Source organism: Platalea leucorodia (assembly GCF_965183815.1).
Source record: "Platalea leucorodia genome assembly, chromosome: 22".
Taxonomy (NCBI): Eukaryota; Metazoa; Chordata; class Aves; order Pelecaniformes; family Threskiornithidae; genus Platalea; species Platalea leucorodia.
In genome coordinates, this window is record NC_138844.1 from 6,804,997 (window position 1) to 6,824,762 (window position 19,766).

A 19,766-nucleotide genomic window follows, 5' to 3' on the forward strand; every position below is an offset into this window, starting at 1 on the left:
CCAGAGGAGGAGATGGGGTCCACGATGGACCCCGCCGCCGCAGGGCAGAGCCCCAGCCGACCCCCCCTCCGCCCCACGCCAGAGTCCGCCGCATCCACGCACCCCTGGGAACGGAGCCACGGGGCAGAACAAGAAGGCGACACGTACATTCTTAGTGACGACTGCGAAAGCGAACCCGAGGCCGGACGCCCGGCCCCCGCCCCGAGCAGCCCCTCGGCGGGGAGCAGGGCAGCTGCGGGGCCAGTGCTTGCAGAAGCGGGAAGCCGAAGCTGGGCCTCTTAAAAGGAACATACAGGAAAACCATGCGACAAATCCGCTGCCGTTTATACAAGGGCATAAACACCAAAGAGCTGGACGCCAGCCTGCATTTCGGGGCAGCACAGAGCAAATCTCCGGGGCAGGGCCCACCCGCCGCCCCCCCGGCACAGAGACACGAACACAGCACAGTCCCCGCAGCGCCGGGGCCGGGGGCGGGGGGCCGGGCGCCCGCCCGTCACGACTGGGCGTGGGGGATCCACTGACTGTCCATGGGGCGCCGCAGCAGCTCCTCCACGTGCCTCGCCACGTCCATGGTGTCGTCCAGGTCAAAGTCACCCTCGGGGTCCAGTACAGCATCGGGGCTGCGGGAGGCAAGGGGTGAGGGGAGGACCGGCCACGGCGGGACGGGGACGGGGGACGCGATACCTACTTCTGGGTGTACATGTTGTAATGGGTCTGGGAGCAAACGGCGGGCGAGGGAGCCTGGTCCATGTAGGTGGCCCCTCCGGGGGCAGAATCGCCTGATGCGCTGACAAACCTGCAGGGATGGGGGGCTCATGAGGGCTGGCGTGGGAGGGGACGGGCTCCCCTGGGGTGAAGTTGTGCTCCAGGAATTCCCACTGCCTCCGACCGGCCTCCCCCGAGGCTGGCAGGGGGCCGGCAGGGGACCCCAACCCCACACCCACAAACCGCGTCAGCCTGCAGGGTCCCCAGCCCCAGCTCCCTGGGTGGCAGCAGGGTGACGGCGGGCGTCCGCCTTCGCGGCGAACGCGCAGCCCTGCCTCAGCCACGGGCCCGAGCTCCTCGGCCCCCGGTGCCGACGCGGCTGTTGGTGGTGCCAGAGCCCGGGAGCAGAGGCACCCTGGGCTGTGGGCCGCCCCAGCCAACTCACCGGGGACGAGCCCATGGGACCGCCCAGGGCCTGCGTTCAGGGTCACACTTACTCTGGCACCACTTGCTTGATCTGTGGCTTCACGTATCCATCCACGGCTTTGGCTAGAGGAAAGAAGGCAGCGCTAAGGCCCCGAGCTGGCGGCCTTAGCCAGCCTGTGCCAGCCTGTGCCGCAAGCCTGTGGCGGGGCTGGGGGCTCACGCACGGCCAACTGCAGAGCCCCCGCGGGGCTGGAGGCGGCCCCGGGGCGGAGGGGTACCGTGAGCCCCGGCTCCACCCCGGTCGGATGCATGACAGAGAGGGACGCGCGTGGGGTGAAGGGGCAGCGCTACCTGGCGTGGACTCACAGAGAACCGGCGTGTAGTACTTGGAGAAGACCTCGTCCTTGGGCCGGTCAGGGAACACGTAGATGAGGTAACTGAGGTCCCCGAGGCGGTCGGCCAGGGAGCGGATGGAGAAGTCCCTCGTGGTGAAAGGCATCAGGTTCCAGAACATCCTCTCGGCTGCAAGACAAGAGCGAGGACCGCGGTGACGCCCAGAGCCGGTGGCGGCTCCCGGCTCTGCTCCAGCTGCGGGCTGAGATCACGTTGAATATCAGAGGGCATTTATCATAGAATCATAGAATCGTTAAGGTTGGAAAAGACCCTTAAGACCATCAAGTCCAACCATTAACCTAACACTGCCAAGTCCACCGCTGAACACTGCATCCCTCCCCCAGCAGCATTTAAGGACAAAACTCAGGTCGCTGGAAAACAGGGTCAGCCAAGAGGCACAGTGAACTGGAGGCAGGCCTGTCCTCGTCGGGGCACACAGGGAACGGGTCCCCCCAGCCGTGGGGGGCTCCGCGGGGCTTCACGGTGCTCCTCAGCCACGCGAGCCTCCAAAGGATGCTCTCATGATGAACAGTAACGAGCAGATTTGCTGCAGGGGTCAGGCAGCCCGTGCAAACCCCCTGCACCAGGAAGCACCGCGGAGCTGTTACTTGTAGTTGTATAAAACGCAAGACCCCGTGGCTGGGTCAGACGGTTTAGCCCCTTTCCCGAGGAAGGCTCCCACGCGCCCAGCCACGGCGGTGCCGGTGCCCAGCCAAGACAGGAGGTGCCGGAGGAGCAGCACCAGCCGCATGGGCATGAGATGGGCAAGTCCCAGGCGGGGGCCAGGGACAGCGGGGCCGGGGGCTGCCAGCTCCCAGCGCGCACTCACAGGAGTCAAACTTCCACGCGATGGTGATGCCGCCGATCTCCGAGTCGCTGAACCGCAGCAGGAAGGTCCCGTCAGGCTTGTTGATGAGCAGGTCGTGAGCCTGCTGCTTGTTGACGAAGCCCAGGATGGCCCTAGGCAGAGCAGGGGCGTCAGGGCCGGGTGGGCAGGGCGCCGGGCAGCACGGGGCAGGGCGGCTCTTACCCATCGTTCCAGTGCGGCTTCAGATGCTTCTTCAGCACCTCCATGACCCCGTCAAACCACTGCCAGAAGGTGTAATTCCTCCCGGGCAGGTTTTCCTGTTGAAACCCCCAGAAAATGAGAACTCCTGGCTCCAGCCTCATAGCTGCTGTTAAACAGCACGAGCGTTCAGTGCAGCAGCGGAGACCCGGGGACCTGGACCACGGGACGGCCTCCGGTGCTGCCAAACCAGGTGCAGGCGGCACAGCCCAGGGGGAGCACCAGCAATGCCTCCCCGAGGATGCGGACCCCGTCTGCGGGCCCTACAGCACCCCGTGTCCCTCCAGGCGAGGAAGGCAACACCTCCCACCTCGCTGCAGCCGACAGCCGTCTCGGTTTTGCACCACTCCAGCAAGAAACGGCTCCTTGGGAGGGACGTGCCCCATCCAGCCCCCCCGGCACGAGCACTGGTACCACAGGCCTAGCAAAGCCCCTGTCCCAGAGCACGGCGGGACCCCGGGGCTCTCCCAGCACAGAGCCCAGCCCACTCACCCGGTTGAACTGGGACCAGGACACTGTGGTGCTGCTGTAGTCCTCCAGGTGGGAGCTGGTGCTGTTGAAGAGCTTCTGGGCCAGGAACACCAAGTTCTCCTTGGTCAGCCCGCGGCTGCTCTGCACCTCCGCCTTGAACTTCATGTTGAGCGCCTCGCAGAGCTGCGGCCACTGCACCTTGTCGGGCACGGCAAAGGGCACGCGGCCCTGGGGGGCACAGAGCAGGGTCAGCACCGAGCTCTGCCTGCCACCTCCTGGCACGTCCCCGCTGGGAGACTGAGCCCAACTCCCGCAGCCCCCCGGGGCGGACGGGGCCTGTCCTGCCCCGCCGTGGCGCTGGCACTCACGGGCTCGGCGAAGGCGTTGTCCCAGAGCACAGTGGCTGTGGCGTTGTTGTCCTGACTCCCGTGCACGATCACCACCACGGGCAGGGACAGCGTCTGTGGGGAGAAAGACCAGGATGGGCTGTGGGGCACTGTGGGAGCATCGCCCATGGGCACCCCACGGCCCCAGCCCAGCCCCACACCTGTGGGCACGGTGCCCACGGCTTGCCCAGGCCCTGCAGAGGGGACGCGGCTGGTGGCTTTACCTTCACTTGGAAGACCAGCTCGTTGCCACCAACACTGAACTGTGACTCGAAGAGGATGGTGAACTTCTCCTCTGTCACCGACTCAGCCCCACGGCGATCCGAGCGCTTGATCCGCTTCAGGGACTGCAGGGACACGGGCGGTGAGCACGGCGGGACAGATGGGGACACGGGGGGACACGGGGGTGAACACAGGGGGGATGCAACACAGATGGGGACACAAGGGGTGAACGCAGAGGGACACGAGGGGACAGGAGGGTGGCGCGAGCATCGGGAGGGGGGAGCCGGCGGCGCTCACCATGTTGCGGAAGTGGGCGCTGAGCGTCCCCGTGGCCTGGTGATACTCCATCACGCAGCAGTTGTTGAGGATCTCCCCGCTGCTCTCACTGCCGCGGGAAGGCACGGGGTCAGGGGGACCAGCAGGACCGGGAGCCTGCGTGAGGTGCAGCCCTCCCACGCCCCCAGCTCCAGGTCCTGCTCCCCACTGCCTCGGCAGCCCCAGCCGCCCGCAGCAGCCTGTCCCCCCGCTGCACACCCCCAGCCCCCCGGGCATTACTTGCGGGTGCTCTCGTTCTTCAGCAGGGCCTTGGCTTGCTGCTCGCTGATGATGGTGGCCTTCACCTGGGGGGGGTTCATGTGCACGTTCAGCTTCCCCCCCACCAGGAGCCGCACGGTGGCTGCGAACTTGGTCTGCGTCTTCAGCACCTGGGGGGGCTGCTTCTCGATGATGAAGGTGCTGGGGGGGCACGGGGATCAGGGGCAGGCAGGCAGAGCAGCCCCAACCCGGCCCCCCCACCCTGCCGGCTGCCTCAGCCGAGCCGGGCCCCCACCTCTACCTGGTCACCAGGGCAGAGATGATGTCAGTGATGGTGCTGTTCAGCTCCGACAGCATCTCCTCCACCGGGCCCGGGATCGGCAGCTGCTGGCACAAGTGCTCAGCCCGGCGGATCTGCTGCCGGTTCTGCCAGATGATCTCCGACAGCTTCTCGCACCTGGGGGGAGTGGGGCTCAGCACTGCGCTGGGGCTCAGCACCCCGTCCCACCCCGCCGGGCATGGCTGGCACCGGCACCCACCAGGTCTGCAGCACATCCAGGGTGCCCTCGGGGGGGCCCCCATTCCCCGCCAGCTGCTGCCGACGCTTCCACTGGATCAGTTCATCATCCAGGATGGTCGTTTGCTGTTTGCGCAGCAGCTGCAGCGTCTTCTGGTGCTTCTCAGCCAGGTCCTGCGAGGCAGGACGGCGTTATGGGGTGTGGGGACGGCGGCAGAGCTGGCACGGGGCCAGGGTGGTGGCACTCACCACGCGGTACTGCTGTAGTGTCTGGGCTTCCCGGTGCAGCCAGGCCTCCAGTGATGCCTTCTTCTGCTGCAGCGTTGTCTCCCGCGACAGGCGCTCCTGGGGGCCCAGCTGGGAGAGCTGGGAGAACTGGGCTGGGGGACGGAGCATGGCGTTAGGGCCGGCACCGCCAGCACCCCAACCCTGTCACCCTCCAGTCCCCCACCCACCTTGGAGGCGCATGTTCTCCTGGTACTGGATGATGAAGTACTCCTGCGTCTGCTGCAGCTTTTTGAGCTCGTTCTCCGAGTCCTGCGTGATGAGCCGCAGCTCCTCGAAGGTCTGGTTGATCTGCAGGTGCTTCTGGGACATGGCGTCCACCAGGGAGCCAGCTGGCGAGGGGCTCTGCACAGGGCACGGCGAGCGCTCAGCATGGCAAGGGGGACCCTCCCCATCCCCCTGGGTGCTGGGGGCAGCGGGGACCCAGAGCACCCCCTGCCTCAGGGCTGCTCCCACGACCCCCGTGCTGGAGACCCCGAGCATCCCCTCATCCCGTGGGACCCGTTCCCTCACCCCCCCACGACGCAGACGCCCCGTGGTCCCCACTCACGTTGTTTGCCTCCCGCACCAGCCGCTGCTCGTGGTAGAGGATGTGCCGGATGCAGCGCACCAGCTCCATGGGGCACCGGTCGTACGTGTTCTGCAGGGAGAGCACAGCCTGAGCCAGGCACGGGGCAGGGACGCCCCGGCCCCGCAGCCCCCGCCCATGGCCCCCCACTCACCTGCAGCTGCGTGGCGTAGTGCCCCAGCTTGATCTTCAGCAGGAAGCCGTCTTCGCCCACCTGGTGGTCTGCCTTCTTCTGCAGCTCCTGGATCAGCCCCTCCAGCAGCTGCGTCGCCTTCACGTTCTCCTGGGGGTTGTCGAGGTCGATGGAGTCCCTGCACGCGCAGAGCAGAGGGGTGGCATCAGGGCAGCCCCGGCCCTGCGCAGGGGCTCCCCGGCAGAGGGGGGCACCCGCCGGCACCCCAGGCCAGCATCCCCGATGGGGACGGGGACCCCGCTGACCTACCATGCCTGGCTCTCAATCCACTGCGACAGGTAGTGCCGCACCTCGATGGGAAAGTGCTGCCCGTAGAGCGCCTGCATCTGCCGCAGGGCTTCGCCCTGGAGCTGCTGCGCCTGGATCCACACCGCCATGGCTCACCACCTGCGGGGAGACGGGCTTGTCACGCCACCACGGCCAGGCCGGGTGCTGCGCCACGGGTCGGGGTCCAGCCCTGGCCATCCCTGAAAGCCCTTTGCAGGAGCCTCCGGGTTCTCCGGTGCTGCCAGAGCCGCTTCCGGCTGCCGAAGGAAGGGATGTGTGGGGACAGGGGACCCCAGCTCTGAGTCACCCCCTCTTTTCTAGGAAGCGCCCTGGGAGGATCCAAGGCCATGAGTGTGCCTCTGCGCTGCCTCTCCACATGGTAATCATTTCCCCTTGCTGCGCCGTGGGATCGCAGCCATCACTGGCCACATAAATGAGGAAACGGGGCCAGGGGGAGGGCTGGCGAGAAATCCAGGGTGATGCAGAGCGGAGGCCCCCCCCCGCACTCGCCCTGGCTCCTGCCCACACCCTGGCAGTGCCGGCAGGTGGACAGGCAGGAGCGGTCCCGGCCCCGAGGGCCCACGCAGCACCGCAGCCCCCGGCGGGTCCCCGGTCAAGACATATGGAGCTTCTCAAAGAAAGTTTTGGGGCGGCTCTGGCTCTGCGCAGGAGCGCTGCCAGATCCCACCCACCACGCGGCTCTGGCACCCCGGCTCACGCAGGGCAGCCGCAGCTCACGCAGGAAGAAAGGACGGCCAGGGAGGGCACCTATAAAAAGCCAGAGCGTCCCCTGCCGCAGTTATATCTGCGGCTCGGTGGGGCCTGGAAAGAACAACCTGGCGGTCGAATCAGGGTGACGCGATGGTGAGCAATGAGGGGGGGCCTGGGGGGCTCGCGGCCCCTCCGAGCCAAGGATGCAGCAATAAACAGCATTTACACACACTCATACCCAAACCAGCTGGGATTTAGTGTTATGTGGAGGTGCTGGGCAGGGGCGTGAGGCCTCGGGCTGCGTCCCAAGGCTGGGTGGCCAGGACACCTCCCGGTTACCGCACCCGCCGGTGACAAGCAGAGGGAACCGGGGACCGCGCCGGCGGGGGCTGTGCCTCCCTCCCTCCCTGAATCACTTTGCTCAGCCTCGGTGGCCCGCGGGGCTCCAAAAGCAGCCGGTGCCATCCCGCGGGCAGGGGCGCATGCCGGGCAGCACACCGGGGGGCAACGGCGGCAGCAGGTCCAAGCGGAGCAGCCGCGGCCGGAGCCCGAGCCCTGCATACCCGCCCCCTGCGCAGGAAGAGGAACAATAACCGAGAGCTGGCTAAAAATGAATTTTTCCCCTATAAAAAGGGAGGAATGTTTCCACATTCACAGAAATCACGAGTTGGAAATTCTGCTGGCAAGGAGGGGCCTGGGGAGGCATAAAAACGCAGGCGAGGAGGGGAAGGGAAGGCGGGATGGCCGACGGCAGGACGCGCACTGGCAGTTAGAAATTGCGGACGCTTGATAAGGGGCATCGGTGAGAACCGCTGCCCCGGCAGAGCCAAGGAGAGCAGCCATGGCCGTGCCGGTGCCACCGGGCCACAAACAGCCAACGTTCCCAGAGCAGCAGGGACGTCCGCACGGACACAGAGCAAACAAACGCTGCCCTGCCTATTGAGAAAATGGTGATCTGTTCCCATCTCGCCGTGACAAAACACTTCCTATTCCACTCCAGCGTGTTGTTAAGCAACGAGTCTCAGGCTGCTGCTGCGGTGAGCCGGCAGACACCGCGCTCGGCCGGCGCCAGCCTGGGAGCAGGAGCACAAGCATCACTGCCAGGGCGCCTGGCGAAAAGCGAGCCAGCATCACATCAGCCTTTACAAGGGGACCGTGCAGCAGCCGACGGAGGCACGGTTCATCCGGCACGTGCCCTGACGCGAGGCAGGGCTGTCCCCGGGGCCGCACCACCACAGCGGATAAGCACGCACCAAAAAACCCACTCATGCCTGGCTTGGACACAACCTCCATGGGCATCACCGATGCAGCAGCAGGCATTTCTCCAAGCACCTCATTTTTGTCTCCCATGTCTCACCTGCGGACTGACAAACCAAACCTCTCCGAGAGCCGCAGGGCGCCCCGAGTGCCCCGGCACAAGTCACCAGTGCCACCTGCCACGAGCAAATGAGGCTTTCCAGCCACGAGACCCAGCAAGGCTGGGGCAACGGCTCCGCTTCGGCAAGAGGTACAGCAGCACGGTCCCGCTGCACAGCCAGAGCCAGAGCCACAGCTGGAGCCACCGGCCTTTCCAGGCAGCCCTGGCTTGGTCCATGCCCAGCACCATGCTCCTCGGTGGCACCGCTGGCTGCGCACTCGCTGGGACCTCCTTGGAGCCTTGGGACGGTTTCACCCCCATGGCCAGGGACCGGCTCCCTCCTCGCAGTCCCCTGCCGGTGCATCACCCTGGCCCCGCAGGCACCTGACTCAGGAAACCTCTCCAGGGCTGGGTGGCCAGGGCCCGCTCCAGCCCACTGGCGTTTGCCCACCTCCGGCACCATCCCCAGCCCACCAGCCACAGCGCTCGCCGCAGCTCCCGCACCCCGGCAGGAACGGGCAGTGCTGCTGCAGCGTCACGCATTGCCACGGGTCAGCCGTGCTGCGGCCACCAGCCACATGCACACGCAAACAACTGCAAGAGACAGATAATTGCAGTGGTTTAAGCTACTTTGCATTTACTTGCTGGCAGCGAGCTAAAACCCACCCATTACTGCAGCTCGGTTAACCAGCAGCAACTCAACAAGCCACAGCAACGCGCTCACCGGGCACTTATCGCCTGCGAAGCAGCGCACGCGGCAGTTTCCCGGCCACAGGACAAGTGCCATGGAGAGGGACCCCAGCCCTGCAAGGACAGTGCAGGCAGGGGAGGCGCAGAGGAAAGGGAGACACTGGTTGTCCTTGCTTCCGCATTCGACAGCCCCGCTCCCCGCTGCCAATGGGGAGGCACCACCAAACCGACCACGAAACGGGTGAAACCCACCCAAAAGGGGCTCTCAGAGGGCCAGAGGCAGAGGAGAAGATGGGCAGGAGGAGGCTGGCAGCACTGCTGTGGCCAGGGGACCCAAAGTGACCACACCGAGGACAGGCCACAGCCACAGCCCTGGGGGCAGGAGTGGTGGCATCTCCCAGCCGCGGCAGCAGGCTGGCACCAGCGCCAGGGCACGAGCTGTGGGAAAGCCAGCGCGTGTCCGCGGGCAGACAAAAGGAGGGAAATGCCTCATGGGGCGAGGCCGCCGGCGGCACCTTCCCACGTGCCGCGGGCACGGCAAAGCCCAAACATGGGCAGCACCCGCCCAGGGACCAGCGCCGCGGATGCTCACAGGATGCTTGCTGCAAGCAGCCGCAGGATGCTCGCAGCGCACAGCCACCGTGGGGACCTCCCTGCAGGCAGAACGCCCCTGCCCTGGTGCCGGCACAGCCCCTGACTGCAGCCCCTTCCCAGTCCCGTGCCCTGCGGGGCCGGGCAGGGGCCAAGAGCCAGGCAATGCCCCGGAGGGGCCACGGCAACGGGCTCTGGCCGTAACCCCCTTGCTCCCACATGCCTGCCCCGCACAGCCCCTCTGCCGCGGCGGCTCCCGCACTGCCCTTTGCCCGGCACTCTCCTGGCCCGGGGGTCTCCGGAGCGGTGTCCTCCCCTGGGCAGGGGCACAGCGCTTCCCCCCAGCACAGGCAGCAGCCCTGCGCCCGCCGCGGCTGCCTCCTCCCGCCGCAGTAAACACATGGACACGTGGTTTCTCGGCACCTCCGGGAGGCCACGATCGCTTCCAGGTCAGAGCCAGCCTCGCTTGCGGCCGCAGGGCCGGACCCTGCACGCCTCGCAGATGGTGCTGCCAGGGGGCTCTGGTCCTGCCCCAGCCAGCGCTGCTCCTGCCCCCCGGCAGCCCCGGTGGGAGGGGGTCCTGCGTCCCCCAAGAAGGGCAGCGCCACAGAAGCTTCCTCTGGGGCAGGATCTGGCCCCCAGCCAGGCCCCGGGAATGGCGGTGCTGGCAGCCAACAGCAGCCGCTCGGCACACAGAAGGGCTCCGGTTCCCCTGGCACAGACACCTACCCCCCGCCCACACTGGCTCACCCCGCTGCCCGCACCAGCTCACCCCAGGGGACCCGCTGGAGCCCCTGGGCAGCCCGACGGCCCCACTCAGCTGGACCCCTGCCGAGGGCTCCCCCAGCTCGGCCCCCCTTGCCCTCGCATGTGGGCCTGCCCGCTGCAGGCAGCGAGCGCCGCTGCACACCACGTCCTGCCCCGCAGCCGGGGGGGGCGGGGGGCTCCGCACCCACCCGAGGGACCCCGCAGCCCCAGGGCCGTCCCAGCTGGGGGCTCCCCCATGCATGTGTTTGGTGGGGCCAGCAGAGCCCTCGGGCTCGGCGCGGTTCCCGGATCATCCACGGGGCACCCCGTCCCACGGCCACACTCACCCGGGGTCAGGCACCACTCTGCCCCACGCACCACTCCGGCGTCCCGGCCCCGGGGCAGCCCGGCCGCGGCTCCAGGCAGGCGCTGCCGGCACAGCCGGGCTCCCGGGGCGGCCGTTTCGCAGGCTGTGAGCTACAGGAAGGAGCAGAGAGCAGCTATTTCCTTCCAAAATGTCAGCTGCCTGCGCAGGGCAGCCAGCCCCGAGCTGCCAGCAGCTCCCTCCGCTGCTGCTGCGTGCGTGGTGCCCGCCGATGGACTGGGGCCAGCACCTGCTCCACGCTCGGCCTCACACTCCTCCCCTGTGCCGGAGCCGGGCACAGCCTCTGCCCGCCATGGATCGGTGGGGCTGAGCCCCCCTGAGCCCCCATGGGCAGCCGGCAGCCAGGGATGGGACCCCAGGGATGCAGGAGCTCAGCACGGGGGGAGATGGGACGGACTCACCTGCACCCCCCGGCTCCGCTCACACCCCCCCGGCACACAGCACAGGGGCAGAGCCTGCACCAGGAACACCGGGGTGCCGGTGAGCAGCCCCCAGACCCCTGGCCCCACTCAGAGCTGCCGGCCGGGGCTGGTGGGTGCCAGGGCACGGTGGAGCCGGCGCGGAGGGCCGCGGCTGGGAACAGGGCAGCTTGCCTGTTTCACCGCCTGCCTGTGGTTTCCAGCTTTCAGCTGGGAGGCGGCAGCACCCGCCTGGCGCGGGAGTCGAGCTCCTTCTAGAAGCCCGGTGCTTTGATGGCTTTTGTTTGTCTCCTGCAGAAGAGTGGCAGCAGCCGACGGCTTCACCGCGGCGGCAGCCAACCGCCCCAGCCCGCCAGAGCCCCCGGCCCACGCTGGAAACTGCCGGGGCTGGGTGAGCGGGGCGGGGAGCCGCGGGGCTCACGGAAGAGGCATGGCCGGCTCTGCAAACACAACGTGGCCCCCCAAGGGCAGGGGCGATGGGCCCCGCAGCCGGCGGGCAGAGCCCAGACTGGCAGTGCCAGGACCAGCCAGGCTTCCCGGCAGCTTTGGGAGCCAAAAATGGAGAACTCGCACCGTTACAGGAACAAGGAAACCCCACATGCAGCCCGACGCTGCCCAGGGAGAAACCGGCCCCACAGGCAGGTGGAGACGCCCCAGCCGGGGACCGGTGCTGCCGCACAAGCGCCGGGGGGACTCAGAGCTGGGGGCTGTCTGCAGCTCGGCTCACGCCACGGGCCTGGGGCTGTACCTGCCCACTGGCATTTGCCGCCCTTGGGAACGGGTTTTCTCCCCTCTTCAGATTTTCCCTTCCAACCACAGAGACCCAGAAACCTGCGTCAAACCAAAACCACCAAAATACCCAATGAAATCCCAGCAAAATCCCTCAAATCCAGGGGCTGGGACCTAGAGAGAAAGCCACCCTGGTGCACCGAGGGTCGCCCCAGTGCAGCTGTGGCCAGATACAGGCGCTGTCCTGGCACTGGTGGGATTCCCTCAAATGCTGAGCACGGAGCAGGACCGGCACCGGCAGGACCTGGGTCCCCATGGCAGAGCAGGGGAGCCATGGCTACGCTGCCACCCCCCCGGCCGAGCTCGCCGCAGCGCACGCAGGAGGACAAGCCCCAGCCCCGTCCCTTGGGGTCACCCCGGCGAGGCGAGCCTGCCCCGCCGTACGGGGCACCCGGCACCCAGGACCACCCGCCCGGCCCCGGCACAATGAGCCGGCTGTGCCGGACCCCACGCAGGCTGGGCTGGAGGCTGCAGCTGCTCAGGAACACCGGGGGCCTGTCTGGGTGCTGGGGGGCCGGGGGCAGCCTGCCCACCCTGACAGATGCAGGCAGCCAGTGCCAGAGCAGAAGCCAGGTCCCGGCGGGCTGGACACACTGCACAGCCACGCCGGCAGAACCGAGTGCCCACCCAGCCCCCACGGGCACGAGTCCAGTGTGGATCCTGCGGGACATCCGCTGCAGGGAGCCCAATCCCCGCCAGCGCCAGTGCTACCCCCACCGTAAACCCACAGACAGGATTAGAGAGGCCTGGGCAGAGCTTTAATTACTCCCGGCTCCCTGGGGCCAAGCAGCGGAATTAACTGGCTGCGGGGCTGATGCGGCAGGGAGCTGCCGGCTCCAACGTCTCAGGGTCCCGGGGCTTCCCCTGGGCTCGGTGGGGGAATCCCGGGGTGGGTGCGGAGCCACTGCCCACCATAGCATCCCTGCTCTGGGCAGGCGCCGGCCCTCGCCCGGGAGGGGATGTGCAGCCGCCCCGTGCCACGGCACTCGATGAAAGTTATTTTTCCTCCACAATAATAACGAGGCACCCCAACCCCCTGTAACGCCGTGCTGAGGGTGAAGCACTTGCCCATGGGAGGTGCAGCCCCTGGGTACTCGCACGCCGGCTTGCGCCCGCTCCAGCCCAGCGGGGAGGGTCCAGCTCCAGTCCCTGTCCTCCATCCCAGGAGGGAACAGGCATCAGCCCTGGGGAAGGGCAGGGAGGTGACAGGATCCCAGAGACCCCTCCAAGGACGGGGCGGCAGCTTCAGGCTTAGGAACGGGCCAGGCAGATCTGGGACAAGGGAGAAGCCTCTGCATCCCCCGCCAGCCAGCTCATCCTTGTGCTGCCCCTTCCAACAAAGCAGCCGAGCAGAGCAGCCACCTCCCAGGGACCCCGCAGATGCCCCAGGGTCCCACGGGTCCTGCGCCAGCCTCCGGCATGGAGGCCGCCTCCAGCACAGCCCCGGGCTCGCTGCTAATCCCTGCTCAGACCAGCACCAGCCCAGGAGGGACGGGCTGGTCAGAAGGACCTGAGGATTAAGCTCATTTCAGCATTGAATTAGTCCCGATTGGGGTCTGGAGACACAATTTCATTTTATCTGCCACGCTCCAGTGAGCGCACACAATCGCACTAATCCAGTCGCTGGCCAGGCTGGATTTGCAGAGCAGGACCCAGGTGGGCCGGGAGAGACGCAGGCACTGGCTGCACCGTTCTGGATGCATCCATGCCCCTCCAGCCAACGCCGCACTCGTGCTTTCTGCGGGGCAGGGAGATGGCGCAGGAGCCTCCCCCACCGCTGGCACAGCCGTCCCGCAGGACCAGCCCAGCCTGCACGGCATGGCACGGGCACCTGGGGGGCACGGCAGGTGAGCAGGGACAGGCAGAGGGACGCCAGCACCCGAGGGCACCCGCTGCCCTGCCCGACCACCCTGCCCGGGGCAGGGGCACCAACCACGCTGTGAGACAGCGCAGGGTACGTGCAGGACCCGCCGCGCAGCCGCAGTTGGGCAGGCAAACCCTCGCACCCTCACCTTCGGGAGCAAACACTGAATGCGGGCTGCAAGCACCCAGCTGCGCACGAGGATGCTTGGGCAACGGCGGACACTGGGTGCTGCTCTGCGCCCGCCGCCAACAGCGGCTGGTGCGGAGCCTGCATGGTGCCTGGGAAAACGCTCGCCAGCCCTCGCAGACGTCCCAGCCAGGGCAGGCTCAGGCAGCACGCTGCGGCACAGCACCGGGCTCCTGCCGGTGCGGGCTGACAGCCCAGCGATGTGTCTCGTCAACAGGAAAACTGTTCCCGGGCATCACAGCCTCCCGCTGCAGCGGGCAGGCAGGGCCCAAGCCCGGTGCTGGCAGGGACTAAAAGGAGTCGAGGTGCAGGACAGGCAGGTCCCCCCGAGCAGCCCCTGCACCACGCTCTGCCCCTCTGGGCCGTTCGCAGCCGGGTACCGGGGTTGGTGCCCCAGCAGTCACAGCAGCACCGGGAGATGGCCTCACACCGTGTCAGCAGCACAGTGCGAGGGAGGGTAAAGCCTTGCCTTCAGAAGAGGGGGCACACAGACACCCAGGGACGCTGGCAGGAGGGGGGACTGGTCAGAATGGGAATAAAAAACCAAAACACCAGTGGTTTCTGCAACAAAAATCTCATTCAGAATAGGTAAACCTCACAGTCAAACCTGGCCAGGGTTAACCCCGGCGCTCATCCCCAGCGCACACAAACACGTCCAGGTGGGAGAGCTGGGTTTCGGCTTGCCTCGCCCCGGGACACGCTGCGCAGCCCCAGGAGCGGCGGCAGCCACTGACGGTGCCAGGGCGGTGCAGAGCCCCAGCCTCCGGGATGCACCGCGAGCTCCCCACCCCAGCGCTTCCAAAGGCTGAGGTGACCGATGGGGTTGTAAAGGGAGCGTGCCGGGCCAGGGCGGCTGTGCCACCCGGCACCGCAGCCTGAAAGCGCCAGGGACGCGTGTTAACACCACCAAACAGGACAGAGACCATTTTACAGCTGTTTTAGCCAGTGCAAGGGTCTCAGACACACCGTCAGCGAGAGCTGCCTCTTTCTCTGCTAGAAGCTTTGCCGGCAGCCATCGAGTGAGAGGGACAAAGAGCCAGACAGAGCACGCACCCAGCACTCAGCCGCTCGGCGGCCGGGGCCATGCTGATGCCACACCGGCTCTTCGAGCTCTGCCCCAGCACCAGCCAACCTTTTCCCCAATTCCCTTCCCAGCAGAGCTGTGCTATAAACCAGCATTCACATCTCACAACAACAGGAAGACATGAAGTTGCAGCGAAAATGGAGATTGCAAAACTCACCAGTGACTGAACAGGGAGCGAGTTGTGACCATGTTACGGTTTGGCTATACCGCCGCGGCCGCCCGGGCCCGGCGAGAAGCTGCCCAGCAGCACATCGCTCCCTGGCTCGGCGGAAAGCAGGAGCTGGCACAAGAGGAAATGCAGGGCACAAAGCGTGCCCGCCTGCGAGCAGCCAGCGCTCCCGGCCCCTCTGGTGCAGCTAGATGGGTGGATTCTGCTTTATCAGCAAGTCAGCTCAGCCCTATCGGCCAGGAAGCCGTGTTCGCATGTGTGCCTCCCCCTCGACGTTTCCCAACGCGGCAGGAGAAGCGGTTCATGGCAGCCTACCTTTTATCAGCCAGCAGATGTTGCTAGAACTGTTGCTGCATGTAAAATTCAGGCATGCCCAGCGCCGCTTGGATCCTGCACCGGCCATGCGGTGCCAGGGTAAACACCCCCGCCCCCTTCCTCCTGGGATCAAAACACTTGGGGGTTGCAAAATAGACACCCCATGAAAGGAAAGGCATGCCACAGAAACATTACAGCTGTCGAGGCTACTTCTCCCGGAGCATGCTGGAGCCCCAGAGCCAGCAGCCGGCACAGCCTCCCGGGCCGGAGCAGCCTGCGCCGCCATGGAGCCGACCCCTGACCCGCCCCGGCGAGGTGGGGACCGGTGAGCCCCTGCCTCCGTCCCCCAGCACACGCAGCCCTCGGGGCTCCCCCGCGGCAGGCACCACCACGGTGCATTCGGCCCCGTAACATGGAGACCGCTGCGAGGGCAGCACCCACGGCTGCGCGGTGGGAAGCCGGCAGCCGCTGCAGCCCCGCTGGGCAGAGGGACCGCAGCCCCCGGCGCAGGCGCCCAGGCGATGCTGATGGGAGGGAGGTCCTGCTCGACCCCCGCGCTGTCCTGCTGCGCCCGGGGTCCCGCCGGCTCCCCGGGGCTGCCGTGAAGCCTGTTGAGCGCAGCCCAGCTTACAGTAATTCCTTGCAAACCAGAAAGTCATTTCCCAGCTGACAGAGCCACTTTACTGTACTCAGCACAGCACAGTCACTACTCGCCGCCCCACCACCCACGCCGTGCAGGAGTACAAGGAGCAGGGATTTTTCGCAAGCAGAGTATCTGGGTTTTGCTATCACTCGAGACAGAGATGGGAAACCCCACAGCAAAGACCTCACAGCCGCTCTGGAGTCAGCACTTCCCCTGCAGCGAGAGGGGAAGGTCCCTCCAGAGGCTCCACGCAGCCCTGTGCAGAGCATCCCTGGCTGCAGCTCCCTGTCCCCGGCGTGGGTGCCAGCATCCCTCGTCCTGCCCCGAAGCATCAGCCTCGGGACAAGGCGGGCGCACCAAAGCCATCGAGGTGGCTCTAGTGACAACTGCCGGGGGGCACACCCTCCCCAAGGGAGGGCACTGTCAAAGCACCACGAAATGCAAAGTGGGCGACAGCCGCCCGTCACGCCCCGTTCCAGCCCGGCTCTCCCGTGTCCCCGGGCACGAGCTGTTGGCACCTCTCAACCTGCGCCAGAGCCCCCCCTCCACGTGGCTGCACGTGCGGCGCAGCACGGCCCTCCCCGGCCGCGGGACAAGCCCTGCTCTCCAGGGACAGTTATAAAACCCAAGGAGACCGTCTCCATTCTCGCGTCCAGCACCTCAGGGACCTGGGAGCCACGTCAGGTCGGGCTGCGATCCCGACGGCTTCGGGAGCACCCAGGGCTTGCTGCGGCAGCCCGCAGGCAGCTGACCCCGACACCCCCAACGCCTCCCTCCCACCGGAGCCACGCGGACGGGGCAGAGCCCCAAGCAAATCTCCCTCCGGCGCAGGATCGCTGTACCGGTGCAAACACATCGAAGCGCTATGGCAAACCTCGGCTCAAAATCGCCACCGAGAGAGCACCGCAACGGCAGCCAGCTCGCCCGTGCCAGCGCAGGGCTGCGCTCCCCGCGACAGGCACAGAGCCTTCCTCCCGAAGTCAGGGCATGGGGACGAGGAGGAACAAAGCTCCCACAGCGCAGGGCTGGTTCCCTGGTGCCCATGGGGGCGGACAGGCTCCCAGACCACCCCACAGCGCACGCGTCAACTGCCTCCACACACGCCAGCTGCCGGGGCTTGCGCAGCTCCGGCTGCAGCCGTGAGTGCCACCGGGGACGCGGGCCTGGCCACAGGCAGCCGGCGGGGTGAGCCAGCCCAGGGCCAGGAACATCTTGCCGCAACAAGGCGACTTCGTGTGCCACGGCCCTGCCATGGGCGAGCCACGCGGCCCTGCACTGCGGTCCCGCCACGGCAGCGCCGTGCCCCGCGCCCCTCAGCCGTGCACCCCAACCACTGCAATCAAATCGCTTATTGTCACTGCCTGTCCCCCGTCCTGTGCCATGGGGCCCCCCCGAGCGTGGCGGGGCGTGCGGACTCCCGCCGAGCCTCACCACGAGCTCACGTGAGACGCCGGCCCCAGCTCCGTGCCGCAGCTGACATCGGAGGTGTTACCGCGGTCAGCAGCTCAGGTGGAGGCAGCACCGGGGAGCCCTCGGCAGCGCCAGTGCCCGCGCCCCGGTGCCGCTGCGACCTGGGCGCTGGAGACCCAGAGCCACTTGACGCCATGGCGAGGAGCAGCCGGGAGCGCGGCCTGGAGCGAGCCTGGCGGCCGGCTGGGCACGGAGCCCTGACAGCTCCCGTATCCCGCCGGACAGGTGGCCGCCGCTCCGGTCACCCGGCCACGCGCCCCGGCCGGCGCAGGAGCTGGGTGAAAGGCCACCGGGCGCTGCAGTCCCCCGGGGTGTCACCGCTCCCGCCTCGCACGCAGGAACGTCTTCCATCCGCCTGCGACTCAGCCCAGCGGCACGGAGCCGGCGAGCGGGACCCCCGCTCCCGCCGCGCCGTCCCGACCCGGTGCGCTGCCGGCGGCGGGACCCCCCCCGCCGCCCGGGGCCGGGGCCGGGGCCGGGACCGGGGCCGCCCCCCCGCGCCGGGCCGCGCAGCCCCGCTTTCGGCGCGGCCGCCGCTCGGGCAGGGCCCGGCCCGGGGCTGCGGCGGGAACCGGCCCCGCTCCGCCGGGCGAGGAGCGCCCCCGCCCCGGCCCCGGCCCCGCCGCCCGCCCCCCGGCAGCGGCCCCGCTCGCCGCCCGCGGCCCTGCCCGCACCTGCGCGGCCCCTCCGCCGCAGCGAGGCCGCGGCCCCGCCGTTACGAAACCCGCGGCGATCGCCGGCGGGCGGCGGGAGGGGAGCGGAGCGCGGGGGAGGCGCGGCCCGAGGAGCCCCGCGCCCCGGCCGCCCCCGCCGCCGGTGCCCCCGGCCCCGCCGCCCGCCTACGGCCGCGGAAAGCGAAACCGGCCCCGGCCCCGGCCCCGGCCCGGCGGCCATGGCGGCCCCGCGCCCGCCCCTACCTGCGGCCGCGGCGGCGGCTGCGGCTCCGCTGCTCCGGCGGCTCTCGGCGCTCGGCTCCGCCGCCGCTCTGCCCCCTCCGGCCACCGCCGCCGCCGCCGCCGCCTGCGCCGTCCCCCGCCGCCGCCGCCCGGCCCGGCCCGGCCCGCGCGGCACCGCCCCCCCGCGGCACCGCCCCCCGCCCCCCCCCCGCCGCACCGGGCACCGGGCACCGGCACCGGGCACCGGCACCGGGAACAGGGCACCGGCACCAGGAACAGGGCACCGGCACCGGGCACCGGCACCGGGAACTGGGCACTGGCACCGGGAACAGGGCACCGGGAACAGGGCACCGGGCACGGGCACCGGGAACGGGGCACCAGCACCAGGAACAGGGCACCGGCACCGGGAGTGGGGCACCGGGAGCGGGCCACCGGGCACCGGCACCGGGAACAGGGCACCGGCACCGGGAGTGGGGCACCGGCACCGTGCACTGGCACCGGGAACTGGGCACTGGCACCGGGAACAGGGCACCGGCACCGAGCACCGGCACCGGGAACAGGCCACCGGGCACCGGCACCGGGAACGGGGCACCAGCACTGGGAACAGGGCACCGGCACCGGGCACCGGGAACGGGCCACTGGGCACCGACACCGGGAACTGGGCACCGGCACTGGGAACGGGCCACCGGGCACCGGCACCGGGAACCGGGCACCAGCACTGGGAACCAGGCACCAGGAACTGGGCACCAGCACCGGGAACGGGCACCAGCACCAGGAACAGGGTGTGGGCACAGCCCAGAGCAGTGGCAAGCTTCAGCACCGGCTACGGTGGGGCACAAACCGGCACCGGAGTTTGGCACCAGCTACTGGGGAAGCCCAAAGCAGCACCGGGCGTTGGTGCTGCTGGGCACGGGGGTGCCCAAACCGGTACCAGGCATTGGTGGCAGCAGGAGCCAACACTGGGCACTGGCACCAGCACGGAGCCCTCGCACCTGGGGGATCCCACTGAGGGGGAGCCCACCGCAGCACCGGGATCAGGTCCCCGGCACCAGGCACGGCCGGGAGCCGCCACGGGATCCCCGTTGCGCCTCTCCTTTCTCCCACGTCCTCCCCGGTCCCCTGGGTCTGTGGCCGTTTCCCCCTCGTCACCATCCCTGCCCACGGGACGGGCTCTTCGCCCGCAGCCCCGCGGCCACCCCAGCCGCCCGCCCACCGCGCCGCGTGCCGGCTGGCCCCTCTGCAGCACATCCCCGCCGGCCGCCGGCCTGCGGCAAAGGTGCGAACGCTGCCCATTGCACCTATTAATATTTCTTAAAGGTTTCTTTGTGCCATGCTCTCTGCAGGCCTCAGCTGCCTCCCGCTCACCCTGAACCTCTCTGCTCCAGTGGCTCAGGCTGGGCTCGCCGGGAAAGGCTCC

The 19,766-nt window shown here is 68.4% G+C and overlaps 1 protein-coding gene across 4 annotated transcripts; it reads right to left on the reverse strand.

Moving 5' to 3' along the window:
* Positions 1-306: 306 nt before the first annotated feature.
* Positions 307-18,488, reverse strand: LOC309600054 (signal transducer and activator of transcription 5B). Of its 4 annotated transcripts, none has more exons than XM_082332099.1 (19): positions 18,371-18,488; positions 6,016-6,153; positions 5,728-5,884; positions 5,556-5,645; positions 5,176-5,350; positions 4,970-5,100; positions 4,743-4,894; positions 4,505-4,660; positions 4,225-4,404; positions 3,967-4,054; positions 3,672-3,794; positions 3,430-3,522; positions 3,083-3,289; positions 2,555-2,649; positions 2,354-2,484; positions 1,498-1,653; positions 1,203-1,254; positions 689-796; positions 307-620 (listed from the first exon to the last, which is right to left on the reverse strand). In XM_082332099.1, exons 2-19 carry the CDS (start codon positions 6,141-6,143, stop codon positions 494-496), a joined length of 2,349 nt encoding a protein of 782 aa, XP_082188225.1. In that variant the 5' UTR covers positions 6,144-6,153; positions 18,371-18,488; the 3' UTR covers positions 307-493. The 4 variants fall into 4 exon arrangements, with proteins under 4 accessions (XP_082188225.1, XP_082188222.1, XP_082188224.1 ...); XM_082332096.1 differs by having other exon boundaries at positions 1,483-1,653; XM_082332098.1 differs by lacking the exon at positions 18,371-18,488 and adding an exon at positions 15,014-15,285 and having other exon boundaries at positions 1,483-1,653.
* Between the last annotated feature and the right edge of the window lie 1,278 nt (positions 18,489-19,766).